The 26,997-nt window shown below is 36.8% G+C and overlaps 1 protein-coding gene across 3 annotated transcripts in view; it reads right to left on the bottom strand.

Moving 5' to 3' along the window:
• Nucleotides 1-26,997, bottom strand: part of COMMD10 (COMM domain containing 10) — a 265,137-nt gene that overhangs the window by 114,739 nt on the left and 123,401 nt on the right. The window contains exon 6 of one of the 3 annotated variants that reach the window (XM_064276099.1): nt 840-18,684. The exons of the other annotated variants lie outside the window; for them this stretch is intronic. Coding sequence (XP_064132169.1) covers nt 18,661-18,684 — 24 coding nt within the window. The 3' untranslated portion in view covers nt 840-18,660. Of the gene's footprint in view, nt 1-839; nt 18,685-26,997 lie in introns of those variants that run through there. 3 annotated transcript variants of the gene reach the window in all.

The raw sequence follows: 26,997 nt of genomic DNA on the forward strand, positions 1-26,997 counted from the left end.
AAAAAAGGAGGCAATGCGAGACTAAAAGGTTTTTTATTTTCCATTTTCTCCTCAAAATGGCAAGTAAAAATATTTGCTAATATGGCAAGAATAAAAATGTAGTCAGTAGCTTATATGATAAAACAATATGCATACAACCAAAACCAAACCAGCTGCCATCAAGTCAGTTCCAATTCATGGTGACCCCACATGTGTCAGAGTAGAACTGTGCTCAATAGGGTTTTCAATGGCTATGACCTTTCAAAAGTAGACTGCCAGGCCTTTCTTCTGAGGAGCCTCTGGGTGGACTTGAATCGCCAACCTCTTGGTTAGGAGCTAAATGCTTAATTGTTTGTGCCACTCAGGGACTCCTATAAGCCACGCATTGCCATTGAGTTAACTCCAACTCATAGCAACCCTATAGCAACCCCATAGGACAGAGCAGAACTGCCCCATAGAGTTTCCAAGGAGTACCTGGTGGATTCGAACTGCCGACCCTTTGGTTAGCAGCTGCAGCACTTGGCCACTACACCACCAGGGTTTCCAGGGACTCCTATGGTATACATAATTCCATCCTCCCTAAAAATCTCCAAGTCAAAAGAGCTGAATTTATAAAAAGTTTTCTGAAATGCTTTGTTTGTTTTTCTTTTGGGTTTTTTCTACATTTACTTTTCAAATGAGTTTTGGGATTAGGGGTCAGAAAAAGATAAAAGTTAATGATTTCTGAAACATTTATGAATACATTGCTAATAGAAAATTTCATAAGTTGAACTCTCATTTAGCCAAATATTAAAAATACGAGGCACCATTAGTCTTGTATGAAAAAATAAATAATCCTTTATTCCAAGAATACCAAAAAAAAAAAAAAAAAAGGAAGTGGAAACATACTTGCTTCACCTATTTATTTCAATGGCCAAGGGCCTAAACAAAAAATACACAGATACCTTCATTAGAGAAGCAATATGGTGAAGATATTAAATGCAGTAGAACAGTGGTGATTAGAAATTCAGGTATATTATGGCAAAGCAGTTTGAAACCATATCCAAATGATTTTTATAAGCCTGAAAATAAGGTATATTCCACTCAAAAATGTTTGTATAGTTAAAACTGCGAGAGCCGGAACTCAACGGGCCTGCCTTGTTTTTCTGGGTCTCAAAAGTTTTCTGCCTTTGACATGGTGCAATCTTACTACTTTTCTATCATTGCTTTTAGTGGAAATTATTTGAGTTTTCCTCTGTGACAGGTTTCCACCTTACACGCATTCCAGCTTTTGCAGGTTTTACTACACATATAATTGAAACAAGCACAGAGATAACCTAGCCGTCTGTAAGCATACATTACCCTAAATTCAAATGCAAAAACTTCATTTTTTATTTTTCCAAAGATATGTGCAACTCTCAAACGAAAATCTAAAATCCTCGCAATCCAAATACCAAAAACATTTCTTTAAAGAGATGGAAAAAATTATCATTAACTTTATATGGAAAGGGAAGAAGCCCAGAGAAGTAAAGCAATAAAGTAGGATGACTTGCACTACCTGATCTCAGAACCTACTATACAGCTACGGTAGTCATAACAGCCTGGTACTGGTACAACGACAGATACATTGACCAATGGAACAGAATTGAGAGCCCAGATGTAAATTCACCCACCTATGGTCACCTGATCATCAACAAGAGCCTAAAGTCCATCAAATGGGGAAAAGACAGTCTTTTTAACAAATGGTGCTAGAAAAGCTGGATGTCCATCTGCAAAAAAATGAAACAGGACCCATACCTAACACCATATACAAAAACAAATGCAAAATGGATCAAAGTCCTAAATATAAAGCCAAATACTACAAAGTTCATGGAAGAAAAAACAGGATCAATACTAGAGGCCCTAAGCATGGCATTAATAGGATACAAACCACAACCAACAACACACAAACTCCAGAGGATACGCTAGGTAACTGGGATCTTCTAAAAATTAAACACTTATGCTCATCAAAAGACTTCACCAAAACAGTAAAAAGAGAACCTATAGACTGGAAAAAATTTTTGACTATTACAAATCAGACAAAGGTCTAATCTCTAAAATCTAGAAGAAAATCCAACACCTCTACAAGAAAAAGACAAATAATCCAATTAAAAAATGGACAAAGGAAATGAACAGACACTTCACCAAACAAGACATTCAAGCAGCCAACAGACACATAAGGAAATGCTCGTGATGACTAGCCATTACAGAAATGCAAATCAAAACCAAGGTGAGATACCGTCTCACCCCCGCATTACTGGCATGAACCAAAAAAAACAGAAAATAACAAATGTTGGAGAGGCTGCGGGGAGATCAGAACTCTTATGCATGGCTGCTGGGAATGCAAAATGATGCAACCATTTTGGAAAATGATATTGCGCTTCCTCAGAAAGCTAGAGATAGAAATACCATACCAAAAAACCAAACCAAACCCAGTGCCGTCAAGTCAATTCTGACTCATAGCGACCCTACAGGACAGAGTAGAGCTGCCCCACAGAGTTTCCAAGGAGCACCTGGAGGATTAGAACTGCCGACCCTTTGGTTAGCAGCTGCAGCATTTAACCACTACGCCACCAGGGTTTCCATTAATCCAGCAATCCCACTCCTAGGAATAAATTCTAGACAGATAAGAGCCGTCACACAAATAGACATATGCACACCCATGCTCATGACAGCACTGTTCACAATAGCAAAAAGATGGAAACAACCTAGATGCCCATCAGCAGATGAGTGGCTAATCACACTGTGGTACATACACACAATGGAGTATTACGTAATGATGAAGAACAATGATCAATCTGTGAAGCACCTCATAACATGGATGAATCTGGAAGGCATTATGCTGAGTGAAATAAGTCAATCACAAAAGGACAAATACTGTATAAGGCCATTACTATAAAAACTCATGAGAAGGTTTACACACAAAAAGAAACAATCTTTGATGGTTACAAGGGAGGGGAAGGATAAATAAATGGTAACTTTGGTGAAGGTAAGACAGTACACAATACTGGGGAAGCCAGCACAACTTGTACAAGGAACAGTCATGGAAACTCCATAGACACATCTAAACTCCCTGCGGGACTGAACTGAGGGCTATGGGGGCCATGGTCCCGGGAAACATCTAGCTCAAATGGCATAACATAGTTTATAAAGGAAATGTTCTACATTCTACTTTGGTGAGTAGTGTCTGGGGTCTTAAAAGCGTGTGACCTGCCATCTAGGATACTCCACTGGTCTCACTCCTTCAGGAGCAAGGACGAATGAAGAAAACTAAAGATAAAAGGGAAAGATTAGTCCAAAGGACTAATGGATCACATCTAGCATGACTTCCACAAGACTAAGGCCAGTACAACTATATGGTGCCTGGCTACCACCACTGACTGCTCTGACAAGGATCACAATAGAGGGACCTAGACAGAGCTGGAGAAAAATACAGAACAAAATTCTAACTCAAAAAGAAAGACCAGACTTGCTGGTCTGACAGACTGGGGAAACCCTGAGAGTGTGGTGAGGTTCACCATGCAGCCAATGATTGGACAGGCCCATAAAACAAAATGAAACTAAAGAGGTTATACCAGCCCAGAGGCAGGAACTAGGAGGCAGGAGGGAACACAAAAGCTGGTAATAGGGAACCCAAGGTTGAAAAGGGAGAGTGCAGACATATGTTGTGGGGTTGTCAGCCAATGCCATAGAACAATGTGTATAAAAAAATTCTGACTGTTAAATGAGAAACAGTTTATTCTGTAAAACTTCATCTAAAATACACTAAAAAATTAATAAAAATAAATTATAATATCAAAAAAAAGAAAACCTAAAATTCTACACTTTACAGTAAGCCTGCATTAACACCCAGTAGTGATCCTTTGGAAATCCTGGTGGTGCAGTGGTTAAGTGCTATGGCTGCTAACCAAGAGGTCGGCAGTTCAAATCCGCCAGGAGCTCCTTGGAAACTCTATGGGGCAGTTCCACTCTGTCCTATAGGGTCGCTATGAGTCGGAATCAACTCCATGGCAGTGGGTTTGGTTTTGTTTGGTTTAGTGATCCTTTTAATATCAAGAACAACAAAATTTCCTTGATTCTTATTCTTTGAACTGCACTCTATTTCAAAGTTGACTCACCATTGCACAGCTTACATATAAATGTGTACCTGATTAAACTGCTTTATGACTTCTATTATACTGCTTTACCCAAAACCCATCTTTCAGATGTTCCCTGTTAGTTTCTTATTTTGTGTTTCAGAATCAGTAATATCTCTTTGTCTGTAGATTCTATGGTCCTAAATATCCCGTAACATTTATCGAGCATACATATGTGCCAAGCATTCAGCTAGGCTCTTTACTGGCTGTTTTTTAATGCTCACAGTCACCCTTACATATAATGTGGGTAGTATACTACTCCTTTCTACAGCTGGAATAAAACAAGAATTAACTACAACTGCAACAAAGCTAGTTGAGGGTAGAGGATGGACTCCAACCTAGCTCTGCCCGAAATCAAAGCCTATGGTGCTCTTAACCATTTCCTTGCCACACTTACATTTACTTTCTATAAATATTTCACTTTATAGCTAAAATGTAAAAACTTTTAAAAATATAACCCAAATATCATTCTCACACATAAAAATTTAATAGTAATTCTTAATATCATCAGATATTCAGTCAGAATTCAGATCTCCTAATTGTCTCTCATAAATATGTGTATGTTTTACAGTTTGAATCAGGATGTAATTGGTTGATAGGTTTCTAAGTCTCTTTTAATCTGCAGTTTTGGTGGAGCATAACCTCTAGATTTCGTTTGTTTTTTTTTTTAATTGTACAACATAGATAACAACAAAAAAAATTTGCCATTTTAACCAGCTTTAAGTGTACAATTCAGTGACATTAATTACATTCACCATATTGTGCCCCTTAAGCAATAACTCTCTATCACACACCCCAGCCTCTGGTAACCACTAATAAACTTTTACATCTATGCATCTGTCTATTGTAGACATTTCATAAAAGTGGAATCATAGAATATTTGTCCTTTTGTGTCTGACATTTCACTTAGTACAATGTTTTCATGATTCATTCATGTCACAGCATGTATCAGAACTTCATTTCTCTTTATGGCTGAATAATATTCCATTGTATGCATATACCACATTTTGTCTATCCATTCATCTGCTGATGGACACTTGGGTTTTTCCATCTTTTAGCTACTGTTAATAATGCTGCAATGAAAAATGATGTACAATTATCTATTTGAGTCCTTGTTTTCAAGTCTTTTGGTTATATACCTAAAAAGTGAAATTGCTGGGTCAAACGGCATTTTAATTTAACTTTTCGAGAAACCACCGAACTGTTTTCTATAGAGGCTACACCATTTTACATTCTCAGCAGTAATGAATAAGGGTTCCAATTTCTCCACATCCTCACCAATACCTGCTATTTCCTTTTTTGCTGATAATAGCCATCTTAGTGGATATGAAGTAATATCTTCATTGTGGTTTTGATTTGCATTTCCCTAATGACTAATGACACTCATTTCCTAAAATACTGCCTACTTTTGTGTTTAGCTGATGTTTTGTAGTGAACCATTTTGATCCCCTTCTCCTTCTTTAGTGCGTATTTTTTAGATATTTTCTCTGTGGTTACCATGGGGATTCCATTTAACATCTGTCTGAATTGAACTGTGTCCCCCAAAATATGCACTGAAGTCTCGGTCCCTGTACCTGTGGATGGAAATAGGGTTTTCTTTTGTTATGGTGATGAGGTTACACCAGAAGAGGGGAGTCCCAAACCTAATCACATCAGAATTATGAAAAGAGCGCAAAAAAAAAAAAAAAACAGAAACACATACAAGGGGAAAATAGGAACCAAGGAATGCGAAGGAAACCAAGGGACTCCTAGGGATCCCAACAAGGAAGGACCACCCTTTAGAGCTACACCCTGAAGTCAGACTTCTAACCTCCTTATCTGCAAGAAAATACAAACATCTGTTCTTTAAGGTCACCCATTTGTAGTATCTATTACTACAAATACAGCACTAGGTAACTAAGACAACACCCTAAATTTATAACAACCTAATTTAAATGGATTCCAACTTAACATCACTAACATACAAAAACTCTGTTCTTATACTGCTCCTCAACCCCTCTTCATGGTGGTGCTGTCACAAATTACATCTGTGTATACTGTGAGCCCAATAAGCTTAATTTATAATTATTTTTATGCATTTCTCTTTTAATCTGTGTAAGATATAACGAGTAGAGTTACAAACCAAAAATACAGTAAAACTCACCTTTATATTTACCTATGAAACTACCTTTACTAGAGTCATATGGCTTCAAGTTACTGTCTAGTATATTTCACTTCAACCTCAAGGGCTCCCTTTAAGCATTTCATGTACACAGATCTCAGGATAACAAACTATCAGCTTTTGTTTGTCTGGCAATGTCTTAATTTTACCCTCATTTCTGAAGAACAGATTTGCCAGCTAGAGACTTCTTAGTTGACTGTTCTTTTCTTTCAGTACTTTAAATATGTCATCCCACTGCCTTCTGGCCTCCATCACTTCAGTGGAGAAATCAGCACATAATCGTATGGAGAATCCCTTGTATGTGATGATTCACTTTTCTGTTGTTGCTTTCAAGAGTCTCTCTTTACCTCTGGTTTTCAATAGTTTAAATGCAGTGTGTTTCAGTGTGGATTTCTTTGGGTTTATCCTACTTGGAGTTCATTAAGCATCTTGGGTTGTGTAGATTCACATCTTTCATCAAATATGGCAAGTTTTCAGCCATTAGTTCTTCAAATATTCTTTCTGTGCCTTTCTATCTTCTCCTTCAAGGACTTCCATAATGCACACTGGTACACATAATGATGCCACAAAAGTTTCTCAGGTTCTGTCCACTTCTCTTCATTCTTTTTCCTGTTTGCTCCACAGAGTTGATAGTTTCAATTGTCCTATCTTCAAGTTTGCTGACTGTTTCTTCTGCCAGCACAAATCTGCTGTTGAACCCCACTAGTGAATTTTTCTTGTCAGTCATTGTGCTTTTCAGCTGCAGTATTTCTGTTTGGTTTCTTTTATAATTTCTCTTTATTGGAAACTCCCCTTTTGACTGATTGGCTTCTTACATCAGATAACCAAAATGGAAGGTAATTACATTATGGAAGAACACATGCCACACCACTAAGAATCATAGCCTAGCCAAGTTAACCACCACGGTGCCTCTCGGATGCTTTAATCACACTCCTTAGCCCCAGGAGAATATAGGTGGTTACAGCCTTAGGTTGTTGCCTGCTGCCCTTCAGGCCTGCATGAGCTCTGAGACAGGCCAAACCAAGACAAGTACCTTGCTTCGGTCCTTCGGACAGTCCCCAGACTGGTTAAAACACACATACACAATAACTTTCTAAAGTCTGCTCTACTATGCCTAAAGTCAAAGGCTAGGCTTTCTCTGGGAGTGTGGGCTGCTACTGCTTTAAGATGGCCACATCAAGCTAGAGAGGGAATGGGGCATGGGCAAGCAGAAAACCAAAGCCTTCCTACTGTTTAGATGTTGCCTTTATCTTGATTCAGCTTTCTCTTGGTTACTGTAACCCTTGGATTGGTGTCCAGAGTTCTGACAGTTGGTTCTGCCAGTTTCCACTTGTGGTTTTGTCTTTTTGTTTTGTTCTGATGATGATGCTCACGCTGTCATCTTGCTCTAAACTACAGACCTACATTTTTAATTCATTCTTTTCTATCTCTTTTTTTAGCTACTCTACTTCTCCCTTTCCCTTTCAATCGTAGGTAATATCTCCCACCCTTCACCCTTTATGGTTTTTCTACCCTTATTCCTTTAGCTTACATACTCTTACATACAATTTCAACATGATCATATAGATAAGATTCCAAAATCTACACTTTGGCCCTTTCGTTTCAGTGCTATATTTCCATATCCCCTAGAGATATATTCAGTTGGATGGCTGCTTCATATTATCCCCAAACTGAGCATGGATAAGATGATTTCCAAAATCCCTTGTAACTGAAACAATCTTAATTTCACACACAAAACTCAATTCACCACAGTCCTCCTTCCAAGTTATTTTATCTCTGTTCATGGGAATACCATTCTTCTATACTCTTCTTTCCTTTATTCTCTACATAAAACTGCCATCTAGTTCTATTACTTTTCCCCCTAAAAATGTCTTGTGGATTTGCATTTTCTACTTTATTCCTACCACCACAACCTTAGGTTTGTAACCTGATAATCCAACCTACTTGTCATCCTGTCCCTGGTCTTACTTTGCTTCAATCCTTCATTCTCATCATTACCTAACTAACTCACTAACATTAATTCCCTGTGTGTCTTCCACTCTCATTAGGCCATTTCCTTTGTTTTTTCACAGATCTTCTGAGCTTTATTCTCCCAAAGTATTGTTTCCTCCATTATAGAGCACCAACTCTTCTCCCCAGTATCTACTCACACATTTCAATACCTATCTCCTTTATGAGTTCAAGCCCAATCCATACAGGCTCATCGGTGCTTACAAATGCAAAGAGTACTAGTCTAAAGTCAGGAAATGTGGGTTCTATCCTTGGTTCTGACATTAACCAGTAGTCTGACTCTGCATGTAGTTTTGAGGTAACAACCATTTCAGACTTCTGTTCTCTTGTTAGTAAAATGAGATATTGAATTAGATTATGTCTAAAATATCTTTTAGTTTTAAAATTCTTTAACTCTTGGAACACTCAATGTCTTCCTACTTTATGACTTAAAAATACATTAAAAGTTGTACGTGTATTTAACATTTTTTTCTGTTATAAACTTGAGGATAACAGCTATGTACTATATGTTTTTGCAAACTCAACATGGCATAGCAGAGTTTGATAAAGATTCTTAATAAATACTTGCTGTTGGTTAACTGACAAGTCTTCTGTTTTTATCGAGCAAGATAAATAAAGCATTATGTAATTTTTTAATTAATAAAACCTTTTAAAAAACTCATATATTTGAAATCATAAAGTTAAGGTATGAGAGAGCTTGTTTATTTTTAATTTTCCTTTTCTTTCCTTTTTTTCCCTTCAATTTATTTCAGGAACAAAAGATAAAGGAAGCATCTGAGAATTTCTTTTGAGGAAGCTCACAAGAATATATTTGCTAATAGTTAGTTATAATACATAGTATTTCAGAAAATAATTCCGCGGGAAGAGTGGAAAATTCTAGCTCAGCTCTTTTAGGAACTTCCACAGGAAAATATTTGTTCATTTTAAATTAGTTCTCCTTCAGCTATTTTATTTTGGACATGGAATCATAAAATTACATGGATAAACATGGGGCCAAAAGCACAGTGTAACATTGTCATGGACTGAATTGTGTCCCCCCAAAATATGTGCATCAACTTGGCTAGGTCATGATTCCCAGTATTGCATGACTATCTACCATTTTGTCATCTGATGTGATTTCCCTATGTATTGTAAATCCTATCACCATGATGTTAATGAGATGGATTATCAGCAGTTATATTGATGAGACCTGCAACATTAGATAGTGTCTTAAGCCAATTTCTTTTGAGATATAAAAGAGAGAAGCAAGTAGAGAGACACGGGAATCTCATACCACCAAGAAAGCCACGCTGGGAGCAGAGTGTGTCCTTTGGACCCAGGGTTCCTGTGTGGAGAAGCTCCCAGTCCAGGGGACGACTGATGACAAGGACCTTCCTCCAGAGCTGACAGAGAACGCCTTTCCCTGGAGCTGATGCCCTGAATTCAGACTTACAGCCTACTAGACTGTGAGAAAATAAACTTCTGTTTGTTAAAGCCATCCACTTGTGGTACTTCTGTTATAGTAGCACTAGATGTCTAAGACAAATATGTAAAGAAAAATGCTTACTTTGTATCCCTATAAAAAAGTATCTGAAATCTATATGCCTCTGGACATATGTCCAGGTATACTATAGAGTAAGATTTACCCACCCCATATGAATGGTTAATGTATACCATCCTATCATTTCTAACTCTTTGAAAAGGAAGACGTTTATATGAATACATTCTAATGGCTGTTTTTATCAATAGGGCTTGAGATACTATTTTTAATTAAGATATTATTTCTTTTATAGTCATAAAAAATACAGAGCTTCAATAACTCTCAACTCTAAATGTATATTGTCCTGAACCCTATCTTTTTAAGCTATGGCAGATGAACATGTTACCTGAATAATATAATAGTCAAGTATGCATGAATACATTTTATTTATTTCACCTAACAAACATTTATTAAGCACCCACTACATGGTGTGTGGAATATTAAATGCTAAGGAAGAAAGACGAAAAATGTAACAAAACTGTTCCACTGTGAGGTGAGAGAGAAATCAACAAATCAAAGCACATTCAAACTGAAATAGGCATACGGCACTGGGGAAGACGTGGACGGTAAGGAAAGAATAGGCAGAACTTAAATTTTAAAATATAAGTAAACATCCACATGGCAAGGTGAGTAAGGGACAGCAGAGGGGACAAAATACGCAAAGGAGCAGAAGATGATAGGGATGATGTTTGGAGATCTCTGAGAAATTCAATACAGAAGGTGTCTGGGGTGGCTGGGGGAAAGTAGAATGAAATAAAATTAGTAAGACTGAGCAAATTAGTCTTTTTTTTTCTCTAAGGTATTCACAGTGTGATGGTTGAAAATATCCACTAGCATTTTGAATACAAATATATTTATATTAACTATATAAATTAAATTGTATTATCCACCCCACCAAACTAGAGTATATATATATATAGGGTCACTATGAGTTGGAATCAACTCGACAGCAATGGGTTTGGGTTTTTTTTAGTATAAATAAAATTGCATTATCCAACTTACCAAAGCAAAGTAGGAAGTTAAAAAGTTAAAAGTCAGCAAATTACAAGGTTTACAGCCCTACCTTAATAAATACTTGCTTAACTTGGCACATAGAGCATTTTAAAAGTATACATATAACAGGAAAAGTGAAATAATTATTATACACACAGAAATAATGTTGATGTGGTTGCTACAGGAACTATAACTTAGGAATTTCCTGGTTTCTAAGAAATGGTGCTTAATGCCAACACATTAACATGGCTTTTTCATCTGCAAACTACTTTTAAAAAAATGGAAAAATGAGCAACAGGGGGCAGCTCTTAGATGAATTAAGATTATATGACTTAATCTTGACCATAACTCATTACACCTGTTTTCATTATATATTATTAGAAAAAATATACATACAAAACAAAAAGTTATATATCTTAATTTGCATTATTATAAACCTAAATAAAGACTACAATACAGTCATAATTTTAGGTAGTTTTAATTTTACAAACTTTACAACAGCAAAAGTCAAAGATTTGATTACATTACATAAAATTATTAAAAATGTCCTTTCAGAGGAGGAGCCGAGATAGCAGAATTGACAGATGCTTCCGGCGAGCCCTCTTGATGACAAACACGCAAAAAAACAAGTGAAACAAGTATATTTGCGACAAGCTAGGTGCCCTGAGCATCAAAGGCAAGCTTAGAAAATAAACAGAGGGGCAGGGGGAGAAATAGACGGTTCAGAAGCACAGAGGAGTTACCAGACCTGAATCGCAGGGAGCCCTCAGGCACCATTCGCGGAGCCGCAGCAGTGGGCTGGTACTAGCGTTCAGCTGCAGTTTCCTCAGTAAGAAGCAGCCACCCACACAGCCTACTCACACCTCCGGAACCAGAGAACAACGATGCTCTTGGCAAAAGCTAAGTACTTGCGTATATTTTACCGTGCCCCCCCACCCCGAGCCAGCTTCAACAGTTGAATTCCCTGGGGCTGAGATAGGTAATGTTGAGCGCCTAGAGCCATCGTCCCAGCCTTGCAGAAGGAAAAAGTTTGCATTTGGGGGAAAAGATAATTTGCCAGCTCCACTAACCGGGGGAGCTCAGGACAGACGCAGCTCCTGTCCAGCCATAAACGGTCTGTGGACTTTGAGCACCTTTCCTCTCTGCGTGGACATGTGTGGGTCTATTTCAGGAGAATAGGCCCTTGTTGGCAGACTCCAGCCGTTTCAGTTGTGCGGAGGAGAGGTGGGTGTTTGATGTTTGACATTGCTTTGCCTATTATAAACGGTCCCCACCTACCCACATCAGGGGCCTAAGGACTGGTAGATCCACTCGGGTCACCCAGCCATCTGCGACAAGGGTCCAAGGATAACTGATACCTCCCAGTCCTTAAAAGCAAAAACACTGGGTGGCGATAGTCCTTCTGCAGAACCCACCCACCTGCATGCTCTAGGGAACAGGGATGCACTTTCCTCAGAGACACTCAGGGGTCGGTTCTCAACCCCCTGCCTTGTTCAGAGCATGACACCCGGCTGCAACAAGATACTGGTACCTACACCAATCACTCCCGCCCTCCAAGACTGTAGGATAGAGCCTATACCACATACCTGGACACCTGAGCTGAATTCATACAAAAAAAGTGAACTGACTCCTAGACTGATGTACCTGGTGACAGCTATAGCCATTTTGGGACAGGACGTCAGAGCTCCAAAGGTGACAATAATCATGCTAGCTCACTCTAAGCAACCTACCTGGGCATATCAAAACAAAACAAAGCAAGAAGCTAAGACACAGTAAGCAAACATAAACTAATACAATAACTTACAGATGTCTCAGAAACAACAGTCAATATCAAGTCACATAAAGAAACAGACCATGATCACCTCAACAAGATCTCAAAACAAAGAATCCAGGATCTTCTAGATGAAAGTGCATTCCTGGAATTATAAGAGTCAGAATAAAAAAGTTTAATATACAGGACCCTTCAAGACATCAGGAAGGAAATGAGGCATTACGCAGAACAAGCCAAGGAACACACAGATAAAGCAACTGAAGGAATTACAAAGATTATTCAGGAACATAATGAAAGATTTAATAAGCTGGAAAAAAGACAGATAGCAATCAGAAATTCAGAAGATTAACAATAAAATTTCAGAAGTAGACAACTCAATAGAAAGTCAGAGGAGCAGAACTGAGAAAGTAGAAGCCAGAACTTCTGAACATGAAGATAAATGACTTGGCACTAATATATTTGAAGAAAAATCAAATAAAACAATTAAAAAAAATGAAGAAACGTTAAGAATCACGTGGGACTTTATAAGAGAAATAACCTACAAGTAATTGGAGTTCCAGAACGGAGGGATAACAGAAAATACAGAGAGAATTGCCGAAGATTTGTTGGCAGAAAACTTCCCAGATATCGTGAAAGATGAGAAGATATCTATCCAAGATGCTCATCGAACTCCACACAATGTAGAACTGAAAAGAAACTCACGAAGACATATTATAATCAAACTTACCAAAACCAAAGATAAAGAGAGAATTTTAAGAGCTGCTGGGATAAACGAAAACTCACCTACAAAGGAGAGCCAATAAGAATAAACTCAGACTACTCAGCAGAAACCATGCAGGTAAGAAGGCAATGGGATGACTTATTTAAAAAATTGAAGGAAAAAAAATTGTCTGCCAAAAATCATATATTCAGCAAAACTATCTCTAAAATATGAAGGTGAAATTAGGGCATTTCCAGATAAACAGAAGTTTAGGGAATTAGTAAAAACCAAACCAAAACTACAAGAAATACTAAGGGGAGATCTCTGGTTAGAAAATCAATAATATCAGGTATCAACCTAAGACTCAAACACTTGACAGAGCAATCAGAAGTCAACCCAGACAAGGAAATTCAAAATAAATACAAGGCAAGATTGAAAAAAAGAAAAAAATCAAAAAAGGGTAACAGCGATGTTATGATATAAAAGGAGACAACATTAAAACAATAAAGAGGGACTGAGAAATGTAATCATAAATCTTACATATGGAGAGGAAGATAAGGTGATACAAAGAAATAAAAGTTAGGTTTAAATCTAGAAAAACTGGAGTACATAATAAGGTAACATCAAAGGAGACAAACTATCCTACTCATCATAATAAAATACAAGAAAAAAATAGAGACTCAGCAGAAACAAAACCAACAAGAACGAATATGAGGAAAGGACAACATATAAAGATAATCTACGCAGCACATAAAACTAAGTGGGAAAAAGAAACTGTCAAAAACACACAAAAAGACATCAAAATGATAGCACTAAATTCATACCTATTCATAATTACACTGAATGTAAATGGACTAAATGCACCAATAAAAAGATAGAGAGTGGCAGAATGGGTTAAAAAAACACGATCCATCTATATGCTACCTAAAAGAGACACATCTTAGAGGCACAAACAAACTAAAACTCAAAGGATGGAAAAAAATATATCAAGCAAACAACCAAAAAAGAGTAGGATTGGTAATACTAATTTCTGACAAAACAGACTTTAAAGTTAAATCCATCAGAAAGATAAGGCAGGACACTATATAATGATTAAAGGACAATATACCAAGAAGATATAACCATATTAAATATTTCTGCACCCAATGACAGGGCTGCAAGATACATAAAACAAACTCTAAGAGCACTGAATAGTGAGATAGAAAGCTCCACAATTAATACTGGGAGACTTCAACACAACACTTTCAGTGACAGATAGGATATCCAGAAAGAAGCTCAATAAAGACTTGGAAGATCTAAATGTCACAATCAACCACCTTGACCTCACAGACATATACAGAACACTCCACCCAACAGGAACCAAGTATACTTTCTTTTCTAATGCACATGGAACATTCTCTAGAATAGAGAATATTAGCTCATGATGCAAGCCTGAGCAGAATTCAAAACACTGAAATATTACAAAGCATCTTCTCTGACCCTAAGGCCATTAAAAGTGGAAACCAATGACAAAAAAAGCAGGGAAAAGAAATCAAACACTTGGAAACCGAACAACATCCTGCTCAAAAAAGACTGGAATATAGAAGACATTCAGGATGGAATAAAGAAATTCATAGAATCCAGTGTGAATGAAAACACTATCAGAACCTTTGGGACACAGTGAAAGCAGTGCTCAGAGGTCAATTTATATCAATAAATGCACACGTCCAAAAAGAAGAAAGGGACAAAATCAAAGAATTATCCCTACAACTGGAACAAACAGAAAGAGAGTAACAAAAGAAACCCTCAGGCACCAGAAGAAAACAAATAATAAAAATTAGAGCAGAACTAAATGAAATAGAAAACAGAAAAACAAATGAAAGAATTAACAAGATCAAAAGCTGGTTCTTTGAAAAAAATCAACAAAATTGATAAACCATTGGCCAAACTGAAAAAAGAAAAACAGGAGAGGAAGCAAATAACCCGAATAAGAAATGAGATGGGCGATATTACAACAGACCCAAATGAAATTAAAAGAATCATATCAGATTGCTATGAAAAACTGTACTCTAACAAATTTGAAAACCTAGAAGAAATGGATGATTTCCTAGAAACACACTACCTACCTAAACTAACACAAACAGAAGTAGAAAAACTAAATAGACCCATTACAAAAGAAGAGATCGAAAAGGTAATCAAAAAACTTCCGACAAAAAAAAAGCCCTGGTCTGCACGGCTTCACTGCAGACTTCTACCAAACTTTCAGAGAAGAGTTAACACCACTACTACTAAAGGTATTTCAGAGCATAGAAAAGGACGCAATATTCCCAAACTCATTCTATGAAGCCAGCATATCCCTGATACCAAAACCAGGTAAAGACACCACAAAAAAAGAAACTTACACACTTATATCCCTCCCTCATGAACACAGATGCAAAAATCCTCAACAAAATTCTAGCCAATAGAAATCAACAACATATCAAAAAAACAGTTCACCATGACCAAGTGGGATTCATACCAGGTATGCAGGATGGTTCACCGTTAGAAAAACAATTAATGTAATCCATCACATAAATAAAACAAAAGAATCACATGATTTTATCAATTGATGCAGAAAAGGCATTTGACAAAGTTCAACACCCATTTATGATAAAAACTCTCAGCAAAACAGGAATAGAAGGAAAATTCCTCAACATAATAAAAGGCATTTATACAAAGCCAACAGCCAACATCATCCTAAATGGAGAGAGCCTGAAAGCATTTCCCTTGAAAACGGGAACCATACAAGGATGCCCTTTATCACCGCTTTTATTCAACATTGTGTTGGAGGTCCTAGCCAGAGCAATTAGGCTGGATAAAGAAATAAAGGGCATACAGATTGGCAAGGAATAAGTAAAATTATCTCTATTTGTAGATGACATGATCTTATACACAGAAAACCCTAGGGAATCCTCAAGAAAACTACTGAAACTAATAGAAGAGTTCAGCAGAGTAAGGGGATACAAGATAAACATACAAAAATCTATTGGGTTCCTCTACACCAACAAAAAGAACATCGAAAAGGAAATCAACAAATCATTTATAGTAGCCCCCAAGAAGATTGGGAATAAATCTTAACAGAGATGTTAAAGACTTATACAAAGAAAACTACAATACACTTCTGCAAGAAACCAAAAGAGACATACGTAAGTGGAAAACATACCTTGCTCATGGATAGGAAGACTTTATATTATAAAAACGTCAATTTCTCCAAAAGCAGTCTATACGTTTAATGCAATTCCGATTCAAATTCCAATGGCATTCTTTAATGAGATAAAGAAACAAATCACCAGCTTCATACGCAAGGGAAAGAGGCCCTGGGTATGTAAAGCATTACTGAAAAAGAAGAGCAAAGTGGGAGGCCTTACTCTACTTGATTTTAGAACCTATTATACCACCACAGTAGTCAAAAAAGCCTGGTACTGGTACAACAAAAGATACATAGACCAATGGAACAGAATTGAGAATCCAGACATAAATCCATCCACATATGAACAGCTGATATTTGACAAAGGCCCCAAAACAGTTAAACGGGGAAAAGACAGACTTTTTAATAAACGGTGCTGGCATAACTGGATATCCATCTCCAAAAAAATGAAATTACACCCATACCTCACTCTGTGCACAAAAACAAGCTCAAAATGGATCAAAGCCCTAAATATAAATGCTAAAACGATAAAGATCATGGAAGAAAAAATAGGGACAACATTAGGAGCCCTAAAAAAAAAAAAAAATACATGGCATAAAGAGTATACAAAACATTACTAACAATGCAGAAGAAAAACTAGGTAAGTGGGATCTCCTAAAAATCAAACACCTATACTCATCCAAAGACTTCACCAAAACAGTAAAAAGACTACCTACAGACTGGGAAAAAGTTTTTAGCCATGACATTTCTCATCAGCACCTGATCTCTAAAATCTACATGATACTGCAAAAACTCAACTACAAAAAGACAAATAACACAATTAAACAATGGGCAAAAGATATGAAAAGACGCTTCACTAAAGAAGACATTCAGGTAGCTAACAGATACATGAGGAAATGCTCACAATCATTAGCCATTAGAGAAATACAAAACAAAACTACAATGAGATTCCATCTCACTCCAACAAGGCTGGCATTAACCAAAACACACAAAACAATAAATGCTGGAGAGGCTGTAGAGAAACTGGAATACTTATACAATGCTGGTCAGAATGTAAAATGGTACACCCACTTTGGAAATCGATTTGGCGCTTCCTTTAAAAGCTAGAAATAGAACTACCATAGGATCCAGCAATCGCACTCCTTGGAATATATCCTAGAGAAATAAGAGCCTTTACACGAACAGATATATGCACACCCATGTTCACTGCAGCACTGTTTACAACAGCAAAAGATGGAAGCAACCAAGGTGCCCATCAACAGATGAATGGATAAATTATGGTATATTCACACCACAGTACACTATGCATCAATGAAGAACAGTGATGAATCTGTGAAGCATTTCACAACATGGAGGAACCTGGAAGGCATTATGCTGAGTGAAATTAGTCAGTTGCAAAAGGACAAATGTATAAGACCACTATTATAAGAACTTGAGAAATAGTTTAAACTGAGAAGAAAATATTCTTTGATGGTTACGAGAGGGGGAGGGAAGGTGGGTGGGAGGGGGTATTCACTAATTATATAGTAGATGAGAACTACTTTAGGTGACGAGAAAGACAACACACAATACAAGTAAGGTCAGCACAACTGGACTAATCAAAAAGCAAAGAAGTTTCTGGAATAAACTGAATGCTTCAAAGGCCTCTGTAGCAGGGGCAGGGTTTTGCGGACCATGGTTTCAAGGGACATCTAAGTCAACTGGCAAACCTATTAAGAAAACATTCTGCATACTACCTTGGAGAGTGGCATTTGTGGTCTTAAATGCTAGCAAGTGGCCATCTAAGGTGAATCAATTGGTCTCAACACACCTGGATCAAAGGAGAATGAAGAACACCAAGGACACGTGGTAATTATAAGCCCAAGAGACAAAAAGGGCCACATAAACCAGAGATTACATCAGCCTAAGACCAGAAGAGCTAGATGGTGCCCGGCTACAATTGATGACTGGCGTGACAGGGAACGCAACAGAGAACCCCTGAGGGAGCAGGAGAGCAGTGGGATGCAGACCCCAAATTCTCATAAAAAGACCAGACTTAATGGTCTGACTGAGACTAGAGGAACCCTGGTGGTCATGGCCGCCAGACCTTCTGTTGGCCCAGGACAGGAACCAATCCCAAAGCCAAGTCTTCAGACAGGTATTAGACTGGACAATGGTTTGGAGAGGGATACTGTTGAGGAGTGAGCTTCTTAGATTAGGTGAACACTTCAGACTATGTTGGCATCTCCTCCCTGGAAGTGAGATGAGAGGGTAGAGGGGGTTAGAAGCTGGTGAAATGGACACGAAAAGAGAGAGTGGAGGGAGGGAGCGGGTTATCTCATTACGGGGAGAGCAACTGGGAGTATGTAGCAGGGTGTATATGGGTTTTTGTGTGAGACACTGATGATTTGTAAACTTTCACTTAGAGCACAATTTTAAAAAAAGTCCTTTCATACTAATTCAGTCCTTGCATTACTAAAAATTTTACAAGAATAATATCATCATAATATCACTGAGCAGTTAACTTTTTAAAAGTCAAAACCATGGAGCATTTAAGCCCCAAAGCCATTGTCAGCACCAATTCAGATAAGTGACTAAGGTTAGTAAAGTATGTTTTTATTTTGACCTATATATATGGACAGTCAGGACTCAGGGGCACAGGTCTATGAACTCCTCTTCTCCATGGCTCCTGGCCTGGTCCAGGGCTGTGGCCACGCGGGAGGATATCCGAGAGGTATATCTTAACAACACAAAACACTGTGAGTACATCTTTTCCTCGTATGGGAGCTCAGCTCTATTTTCTAAGGTATCAGGTATTGTAGGATTGATAAAAAAGCACTTAAATATTTCCTACCAAAGGCAGATACCATAAAGCAAATAATAGCCTGAGAAAAATAGTCTAAGTTTGGGGAAATTTAATGCTTCTTTAGGTACCAAAAAGCTAAAGGTGCCTGGCAATTCAGGGCAACACATTTAAAGGAGGAATAAGAGGCAGCCATCAATACTCCTGCAAAATACAATTAGCATCAGCATAAAAATTTTCTTTATATATTCTCTCACTCTCCCTCACCTTACCTCTCTTCTCTCTTCCCTCCTTTTTATCCCTGAGGCAGTGTAAATTACACCCTTCCTTCTCCTGTAGGGAAACCCTGGTGGCATAGTGGTTAAGTGCTACAGCTGCTAATCAAAGGGTTGGCAGTTTGAATCCACCAGGCCCTCCTTGGAAACTCTATGGGGCAGTTCAACCCTGTCCTATAGGGTCCGACTCTGAGTCAGAATCCACTCGACAGCAACGGGTTTGGTTTTGTTTTTTTGTTGCTGTTGTTCTCCTGTAGTAACTGAAAGCTCTTCTTCCACTTTCCTACTCATCTCCATCCAGTCTTTGATATTAACTTGAATCAATTTTTCTCTATATAAAAATCTCACCTGGTAAGCCAATATGGGATGTTTCCTTAACTATTACATACTCCTCAACATGTAATATATAAACTGGCTGGGTTGAGAGAGATAATTTTCCAGTCTTGGGTTATCTTTTTTTAAGTTCTAGACATATCACTAAGCAAAATCTTTTATTTTGGGCATCAACCACCAGCAGCTGAATTTAGATGTGATAATTCAAAAAACAGTTTATTTGCACTAGATGTTGCAAATGAAACATGCAGGGACTTTCCCTAGAGTCTTGTCAATATGGAATTACAATTATCCTGGGAAAATGGACATGTTTGGCCACTTTATAATAACCTTTGTAACTTTATAGTTTACAACATATTTTCACTTAATCATGACTGATAACAGCTTTCTGGAGCAAGTATTATTACCTCCATTTTACAGAGAAATACTCAAGTCCACAAAGTTAGAAGTCCCAGTCAAGGACTAAAACTGTGGAAATATTTAAATGTGTTAGCTCCTTCAGCCAAAACTTCCAAGTCTTTAAGGGGAGCTTTATTTTAGCCTCCAACAACTTAGAACAGATCCCAGGACTCTTGACTGTAATCTTTGTTCACTCCACTTTGCCAACATCACATTATAGCTTATGTGGCTGTATATAAAATATCATATTTGATCTGTACAGTATAACACCGAGAAAAAAATATACTTTTTTTCCAAAAAATTATGAAGCTGAATCTTAATAAGTAGTGAAAGCCCAGATTCAAAATCTTTTTTTACTATTTCACCTGTTATAATGAATAAATGGCAGTCCCTGGGTTACAAACGAGATCTGTTTCTGTGTCTTTCGGCCGAATTTGTAGGTAAGTCAGAACAGATGCATACAGTTCTTATTTAGCCCTACTTTATTTTTTTGTTTACTGCTAAAAAAGGCTGGAAACCTTTTTTGTGATTTAAAAGCTATATGTACAACAAGTGAAGGTGATTATGATGACTTTGTTGTGTGTACGGACTGGTTCAATCAGTTCAAAATGAGGGCAAATTTACATAACAATAAAGGGCAAGCATTGTCTGTAAATTGGAAGCTAGTAATCTGGGACTTATTGTATCTCAGTATTTCCTTGAAATAAAGATACATCTGACCACTTGTAAACCATGATAGTTAGCTTTTACAACTAGTGTCAAAAAACCTAGGCAAGTTATTATTTTAGCTTAACATCTGTATTTCCTCGGAAACCCTGGTGGCGTAGTGGTGAAGTGCTATGGCTGCTAACCAAAGGGTTGGCAGTTCGAATCTGCCAGGCGCTCCTTGGAAACTCTATGGGGCAGTTCTACTCTGTCCTGTAGGGTCGCTATGAGTTGAAATCGACTCGACGGCACCGGGTTTGGTTTTGGTATTATCTGTATTTCATTAGCAGTAATGGCACGAAGATTTGACAACACAGGTATGCTCACTGGAAGAATATATTCTACGTTGAAGAAAATTTCATCATGGATCTACCCAAAGCTCTGTACAACAACTATCAATTGTTGTTATGTGCTGTTGAGTCAATTCTGACTATCCACACTTACTTGATGGTAAAACAAAAAAAATATTAATTTAAAGTAATTCAAAATAGACATTAATCTAGAGCTTGTTTCTACGTGGTTTAGTTCTCAATTAGCCAAGTTTGATTATGGGGAATGATGAATGCACATAATCACCCAAGTAGGCTTTGGATTGGTCACCTTCGGCCGCCAACACATACACACACTCTTGTTTAGAGCAAAGACATTTACGAAAAGCTACTGTGTTATATCACAACCTGGCCTGGTATCTCGGTAGCTAATCATAGAGATAACACCTATTACCAGAGGTTATATTCCACGCCTAACTGAAAATTGTATATAAAGTAAATTTTATATAAATATATATGTAGATGTATTTATATAACATATAGCTTTGTAATAATAATTTATATGTAAGTCATATGTATATAGTTTGTTCTTGAAACAGCCTTATATATAAAACACCAAATGGGAGTTGATTTGTATAAGCTTAGACCACTAGAATGACTTTACATGGAAATTTCCAGAATTTTATAAAGCGATCTGATAAAGGTTCTCTGAAATATATAAATTCAAAACTCTGTTGCTCATAAACCTTGAAAAATCTGGGTCATCTACTCCAACTGTCTACACCACCAAGAAAGATTTTCATTTGCCTGATTTTATCCAACTACCATGGCAACAATTCTTGTCATCTGTATTTCAGTGCAAGCAAGGAAGTTTAGTGATTAGATATACTATTCTGCTTCACAATTACAAGGTCATTAATGCGACCTCAGGGAAATCATTCACTCTTTTATAAAACTCCCATTTTATAAGAATAAGTATAAAAATGTTTCACAGGAAACAAGAGAGAAAAAGTAAAATGCCTAAAATACACCACATAGTAATAAAGTTGTCTTTGCTATAAATAATAGCAACAAAAACAAAAGACAACTATAGTAGTTATAATAAGATCTGCTTTTTATGAACCAACCAGTCACTATGCTAGTCATTTAATCATCTTGGCTTGAGTTTTCTCTCGTTTGTAAAATGGAAATATTAGCATGTATAGCACATACTGCATTCAGTAAGAAGCATCAATGTGTCAAAACAGTAAGAATTTAATGTGTACATTCAGTAAGAAGCCATAATGTGTAAAAACATTTTAAAAAGGACATAAACTTGAATTATTATAGTTTATAATTATAAGAACAAATAATAAGGTTGGGAAATATACTTTTAGTATTTGGCTAAAATGATTAGTGTAAAAACTGGTGATTCATTACTACAGTATTTTGTTCGCTGCCTGATTCAAACATATTAACTCCATTATGCAACCTTTTCAAATAATATAAAATCAATATATGTTTATTAAATTATAAAGATATACAAGGAACTATGCTATGATCCCATCCTAAGAAGATTCGTCAAACTGTGAACTACCAGGGCCCCTTTCTTTGTTTATTTTTTTCTCTTGGGATTACACTCAACTTACACAGAAACGATACCTGAGATTCCCTCTACTCCCAATCGCTACTATATCATTACTATAAAAAGAAAGGAAACTAAATTTATTCACCTTATTACATGCCTGGCACTACACCATTATTGTATGCATTTTCTCAGTCAATCCTCACAACCCTAGGAGATAAGTATCCATATCCCCATTTTAAAGAGGAGAAATCTCAGAGCCATAGAAAAGAAAGAAAGTAAGCCAGTTTGCTAAATCTACAGCCCATGATCTTTCCACTAGATCAGTAGTTCCCAGACTTTCAGATTTCACAGTCCAGTACAATATGCAAACACACACACACGCACGTGCATGCACACACATACACACAACTGGTGAACTTCATGGGACTGCCAACATTTTATTTTCTTAGAAATGTTAAAAAAGAAGAAAAAAGCCCTATTACCTACCATCAACCAAAGGTTATTAACATGAAAAAAAACAGAAGGACATAATCTTAAAATAAGAAACAAGTCATCAAAGGAAAGAACAGTTGACAGCCTTATACTAATATTTTCACAACAGAAAAACAGGTTCTCCAATTGGCAAGTGAGAAATGTGGCACCGAATCACAGTTTCCCATAACAGAGAACTAGAACACAGCACCTAAAAACCTTCTCCTACTTCTCTTCCTAATTTCAGTAAAAGGGTGATGAAAATGTACGTTGCCTTGACTAAAGTCATGGGTTATCTGAAAGTTTTACATGTCAAAGTTCTGAAGGCAAAGAATATTAAAAAATTTATAAAGGTCTAAAAAGTAAGTCAAAGAAGCTTATAGTATTAGCAGAGGTATTCATTTTCAGTGTTACTGTGTATTTTCACAGATAGCAATGCTTTCTTAAGCTTTTCCTTCAAATAAAATCTTTATATCTGATGCAATCTATTATCTCATACTTGAGACTCATTTATCTTCAGTTGCTTTCCTGTCTTTCTAGCCTTATCTAACACATTTAATTAAGAGCAAGGACCCTGTCTTCCTGTTTTGATAAAGCTTCTGATATTAAGATAAGTTACTATTTAAGGGTCAATATACTACTGGATTTAGCTCACTGCCAATGCCAGGACAAATGTTAAATATTAATATATAAATCTGAGCTAAATTTTCAGAAATTTATTTTTTTAATCACAGCTTGTCCTCAAAACAGTAAACAGCAGCCAAAGTTATAACAATTCTGAGACACATACCCCTAAAGACTCACTGCAGTCTATTCCATATCTCTATTTCCAGTTTCACCTACTTACTAAGTAGAGGATGAGATCAAGCAAGTAGGGAGGGAAGCAAACAGACAGAAAAAAACTGCTGTTTGCTGTCCCACTGTACTTGAAATCAGCCTCTATAACTCATTACCATTTATGAACATCTAGAGTGTCAGGAATCACTTTAGGTGCTTTACAGATTCTAATTTCAGGTCCGTCACTATCCTATCCTGAATTGTCCTCAACAATCTTAAGGATGGAGCAAACTCACTAGACACCTACAGCTTCTAAGTGGTCATTTGGAAATAACGTTCACAGCTTTATGAAATAAACTATTTCAGGCCCACACATTTGGCAATTCTCTCTCTTAAGGGTTAAACAGTACCCCAACTGATCTACTACATTTTACATGGTATGAGTTTGTCATTATAAACTCAATTCAAATGATAAACAAAAAAAGTACAGCTAAGTTCTATACCCATATTGATCAAGAATAAAAAAATAAATGCTTTTGATTTTGTTACTAGCTCCCTTTAAGATTATAATAAATATTATCAGGGCAGACTATTGTGAATGAAATGATTCCTAGGTCAAAAAAAAAAAAGCCACAAGGAAAGTGAATTAAGCATTATCATTTAGGTTTGGACCTTGCTGAATTTAGTCATCCCACATGTTCTTACCTGTACTCAGACATTCATTCCTTTTACACTTATTTTTTAAGGCCTAGCTCAAATATGGGTTGGTTAGCTCAAATATGTCTTCCTCTGCGGTGCCTTCCCTGTGGACAAGCTCAATCCTATGCATCTGTGTGCTCACACTGCATTTTGAACAAACCTTTATAATTCATTTATAAGCATCGAACGTGTCAGGCACTATTTTATGTGCTTCATATACTTCCAGTTAACTGCACTATTTGCAAACCTTTATCTCCCACATCACTGTGAGTCTGTCTAGAGCAGGAAACTTAATCTCCTTTTTTATCCACTCAGCACCTAGCACAAAGCTTGGCACATAGGTTTTGAGCAAATGTTTATGCTTTATTAACAGTACAGATTTTATTAAGAGAAATATTCCATTATATTTGCCCAAAATATAAGTACTATAACTCGATCAGCATCCTCAAGTTTTATTATTCTAAAGCAAAAAGTGACTGTTGACTTTCTTCCACAGATGAAACGGATATAAATAATTGCTTACCATTAATGTTTTCCACATGTCCTCACTCCTGACTTTTTCCATTTTACAGAGAAACTCAATGCTGAAATAATTTTGTCACTCAGTCAGAAGAAATATTCACTGAACACCTTACTACTAGAAGCAGACAGACCTGTGTTCAAACCCCAGCTCAGTCACTACTAGGTGTGTGATCTTGCTCAGTTTCTTCATTTGCAGGAGGGTAATAGGTAGTATCCATCTGATAGAGCTATTCTGAAGACTAAATTACATACAGGCAGGCCCCGGGTTACAAAAGTCTCACTTATATACAACCCGTAGTTAAGCTCCAAACCCCATAAAGCCTATTACATTAAAAATTCAAGGTACATACAACGGTTCATAATAACAAACGGGTATTACATTGTGATGCACATCAAAAAATTATTATTACTGCATTACTACATTAAAGATGTTTTAGTGAATCTTGAAGTGTCGCTATGAGTCAAAATCGACTTGATGGCAGCTGGTTTGGTTTTTTTTTTTGGTTGGAAGTGTTTCTTTAATGTAATGTTCTTTATGCACAGAAATGTACACAATATACTATATACTAAGACAAACATTTACTAACTGATGTTAGATATGAACCGTACCTAACTGTTCTGACTGAACATACCAACTCACCTTAAAGACAGACATAAGAACAGGAATCGTTCATAATCCGGGGATTGCTCATATACACTACGACAAAGATTTAACTAACGTTAGATATGAACCATACCTAACTGTTCTGACTTATGTACAAATTCAACTTAAAGACAGACTTAAGAACAGAACTCTTTTGTAATCCAGGGACTGCCTGTATTTTAAGCACTTGCACATACAAAACTTGCAGCTGTTGTCCCTGTGGTGCAGATTTAGCCCTAACACACCAATGATTAAGGTCTTCACTTTAGAGCAGTGGTACTCAACCAGATGTCTTTAAGAAAGAACACAAAAAATACTTGCGTAACTTTTTTAACCTGTAACTTATACCCCATGCCTCACTCTGAGGTTTTTTTAATTGGTGGAAGGGTAAGAGAAATAAGGTACAAGCATTCAGAGTTAGAAAAATATCCTCAAATGATTTTGATATTCTTTTCAGTTGAAACCACTATTGCAAATATTAAATTTATTAAATCTTAATACAGAAGAGTCCATTCCCAAATATTAAGAATCAAAATGCTGAATTTATTAAAATGTCAAATTCAAATGCCTTATATTCCATCAAAATTAACATTTTATTCAACAAAACATGTTTGTGAACAGATGGTTTCCCTCTATAATCAATTCCTAATTTGTATGGTATTCATTTTTAAAATCAGATAGGTGGTGCCCTCGTCATCACCGTCACTGCATGAAGAGAAACCTTTTACCATTATTTCATGGCCAGATGTGCTCTGGGGTCAAATCTGTTCTTTTACTATGTTCGAAAGGTCTTAGTCATGTCTGCTGGTAAAAGTGTTCATGTTTTAGTGTTATTCAACTTAGTTACTTAGCTCAGCACTTCAGAATACTCTGTATGTATGAAATAAAAACGTTACAGTAGCCACAGATTCGTTCATTAAAAAATTATAATAATTCAGGGCCTATCATGTGCCAGGTACTGTTTTAGACACTGAGGCTACTGCAGTGCCTAAAAGGTACAAAGGTTTCTGCTTTCATGGAGTTTACATTCTTGAAGAAGGGAGCAGAAAATGAACGAACAAACATACTGATATATAATATGTCAGGAGATGATAGTGCCATA

The sequence above is a fragment of the Loxodonta africana genome, chromosome 2, assembly GCF_030014295.1.
Source record: "Loxodonta africana isolate mLoxAfr1 chromosome 2, mLoxAfr1.hap2, whole genome shotgun sequence".
Taxonomy (NCBI): Eukaryota; Metazoa; Chordata; class Mammalia; order Proboscidea; family Elephantidae; genus Loxodonta; species Loxodonta africana.